Below are 3,322 nucleotides of genomic sequence, written 5' to 3'. Positions count from 1 at the left end.
CTCACATGAATTCCAAGGAAGAAACAGTTTCATTTATTAGGAAGAATCAGAGAAGAGTCCAAGAGTGTGGGCTTGACTAAGGTTCAAAATAACCATAAAATAACTGTAAATACAAAAGAGATAAGTAGTAACTAACATGAAAAAACAATAGAAACAAGTAAGGACAAAATTTCTTTTCCTAATTGTTATGGTTGATACGTTGTGTCAACTTGGGGAGTCTAGAGGTTTGGCTAAATGACTCAGCAGGAAGCCAGGATACTTACTTTGTATACATCCTGAGCCTGTGGAAGAGGAGGGCAAAGATTATGTGGGAGCTACACACTCCTTAGGTGGGGGTAGCCTGTTTACAATGTAATTACAATGTAATTCAAACAGGGTAGCCTGTTTACAATGTAAGCCTGTACAAAGAGGCTGCTTGCCACCATTCCTCTGGTTTGCTCTGGCTGTTTGCTGTTCGACTGCCATTACCCCTTTGCTCTTGTTGCTTTGCTACCTTCTGCCTTGGAGCCAGCCAAGTATGGACTGAAACTTCCACAAACTGTAAGCGAAATAAACCTTTCCTTCCTTCATTTTGGTGTTGGGTATTTTGTCTCAGCAACGAGAGAAAAGTAACCAAGACACTAATATTAATATTTTGCGTAAGTGTCTACAGGGGGGCACTGGTTTCCCAAATGAAAGATGATGAAAACCAGAAGGGGTTTGAAGTTCATACAGTCTCCATGAGTAAAACTTTGAGGAGAGGAGTGATGTAGCACAATTTATATATCAAAAGATTGATGAGGAATTGAGGGGAAGATGCACTGAAGTGCTGTGAGAATGCCAGTGGAAAAGACAGCCATCTACTGTTCCAGTAGGAGTTCTGGAATCAGTGGTACGGATCAGAGTCCTGAAGAAAACCTGAGGTTCTCCTGGTAGGAGAGCATAGGTGATGGAGAGCATAAAGAATAGTCCATGTTGGCACAGGTGGTAGAAAAAGACAAAACAGAACCTCCTCAGCATTTACAGCAGAATAAAGATACAGCAGTGACAGTCAGTGTAATGAAAGCATGAGAGGATAGAACTAAGGAATCTCACTGGAAAGAAAGGCAAATAGAACAGGAAAAAGTGTAGGTGTAGATTATGGAAATACTAAAATTAAGACTAGGAGATTCAGTGTGAGAAGGAAAACAAAAGCTATTGAAGATTAAGTGAGTTATATCTAAGTGTCATAATTTTGGGTGGTCTTATTTTTCAGCTCTGAAAAATATTTCACTGAGAGAGTGTGGATGCAAGAAAACCCAGTGGACAAGTGCTGCATTTAAAAAATCCTCATACCTCCCTTGTCATAGGAATGCAGACAAAGGGATGATTGAACATAAACTGCCAGGAATTTTTTATGATGTTTATATTATTGTGGGTGTGTAAAGTCTGAGGTACATTTGCTTGGTTTTATTTACTTCATATCATAAAAAAATAAGATGGAAAAACAACATTGACTTTGAACCCCAAATCTGAGAATGTGTGCTTTGCACTGATCAATTTCTTGTGATTCTACTAATTTTCGGTGATTTCTTTGGGCACTCCCCTCCTTTCTCCTGGATTGTTTCCTGATGATGTGCCCTCTATGGAGCGGATCAATGAGACCACAGTGAGAGAATTTGTTTTCCTTGGCTTCTCCTCTCTGGCTGGGCTGCAGCTGCTGCTGTTTGTAATTTTCCTGCTCCTCTACCTGTTCACCTTGGGCACAAATGCTATCATCATTTCTACCATCGTGCTGGACAGATCCCTTCACACCCCCATGTACTTCTTCCTGTCTGTCCTCTCCTGTTCTGAAACTTGCTACACCTTTGTCATTATACCCAAGATGCTGGTGGACCTGCTCGCTCGGAAGAAGACCATCTCCTTCCTGGGCTGCGCCATCCAGATGTTCACTTTCCTCTTTCTCGGCTGCTCTCACTCCTTGCTGCTGGCAGCCATGGGTTACGATCGCTACGTGGCCATCTGCAACCCCCTTCGCTACACGGTGCTCATGGGACATAGAGTATGTGTGGGATTAGTGGCTGCTGCCTGTGCCTGTGGGTTCACTGTGGCACAGATCGTGACGTCCTTGGTGTTTCACCTGCCTTTCCACTCCTCCAATCAGCTCCATCACTTCTTCTGTGACATCTTCCCTGTTCTCAAACTGGCATCTCAGCAGTCTCGTTTTAGTCAGATTATCATCTTCATGCTCTGTGCACTGATCCTGGTTATCCCCCTCTTTTTAATCTTGGTATCCTATATTCACATCATCTCCGCCATCCTCCAGTTTCCATCCACATTGGGCAGGCACAAAGCCTTCTCCACCTGTGCTTCACATCTCATTGTTGTCATTGTCCACTATGGTTGTGCCTCTTTTATATACTTAAGGCCTCAATCCAACTACTCCTCAAGCCAAGATGTTCTAATATCAGTGTCCTACACTATCCTAACTCCTTTGTTCAACCCAATGATTTACAGCTTAAGAAATAAAGAGTTCAAATCAGCACTTCGTAGAGTTGCGGAAAGAACAATTTCTCTACCACAACATTAATCTGCATCCTGCTCTTTTCAAACTGTGAAGCACAACCTATGTAGGGAAAAGCTTCCAGAATGAAAATGATCAAGCACCTGAGCGTGCTGTTCAGGGATAGTGATTATTTATGCCTCTTCCCCAAACATAAATTTAAGAAAAATGCAACTTCTTGAGTAATAACATGATTATTGTGATTGAAGATTTTCAATTTAGTGACAATTAATGAATAACAGATATAGGAAAGTGTACATGTGTTTAGAAATACTAGGGTCTGGAACATAGGATTTCACTAAACTAGAAACTAAAGTAAAGTAGGGCATAAACCTAATACTCTGTTCTAGGGACCAAGGAAGCTTCTGTCTCTGGATTGTACTCTTTCTATGTAGTTTTTAAATCTCAATCTTTCAGTACAGTTAAATCACAATTTTGAGTGACATAATGTTTGTAATGTATCTGTTATAATGCTTGGTGCATAAAATATATCCATTAAGTATCCATGTGCAAAAAAGTACAGTAGTTACCCATTTCTGTGTTTCTAATGGCTTTATAGGAGATGATTTTTTTTCTAATTTTTATGCATTAAGGCAAAGCTAAATTTTCTCAGCATACCTTGAAGATATCCCCAGCAGCACAGGTCAAAAAGCAGACCAATAATTCATACAGGTTGGCCAGGAAAGGCAAGCCAACCTTAAATTTATTTCACTTACCATTCATTAAGTAGGAAATTCTATGTAAAGAGCAGTGAAGCGCTACTCTGCTTATCATTCAGGAGTCTGTAAGTGCCTTTGCAGC

The 3,322-nt window shown here is 40.7% G+C and overlaps 1 protein-coding gene across 1 annotated transcript; it reads left to right on the top strand.

Moving 5' to 3' along the window:
* Nucleotides 1–1,481: 1,481 nt before the first annotated feature.
* Nucleotides 1,482–2,602, top strand: LOC102025672 (olfactory receptor 10K2). Its single transcript, XM_005400150.1, has one exon. It carries the CDS (start codon nucleotides 1,604–1,606, stop codon nucleotides 2,546–2,548), a length of 945 nt encoding a protein of 314 aa, XP_005400207.1. The 5' UTR covers nucleotides 1,482–1,603; the 3' UTR covers nucleotides 2,549–2,602.
* The last annotated feature ends 720 nt before the right edge of the window (nucleotides 2,603–3,322 follow it).

This window comes from Chinchilla lanigera, unplaced genomic scaffold (assembly GCF_000276665.1).
Source record: "Chinchilla lanigera isolate Chin_1 unplaced genomic scaffold, ChiLan1.0 scaffold00067, whole genome shotgun sequence".
Taxonomy (NCBI): Eukaryota; Metazoa; Chordata; class Mammalia; order Rodentia; family Chinchillidae; genus Chinchilla; species Chinchilla lanigera.
This window is presented reverse-complemented; position numbering and strand designations above follow the sequence as displayed.

Coding starts and splice junctions, on each gene's coding strand:
- LOC102025672 (XM_005400150.1), top strand. CDS start 1,604: ATGGAGCGGATCAATGAGACCACAGTGAGAGAATTTGTTTTCCTTGGC.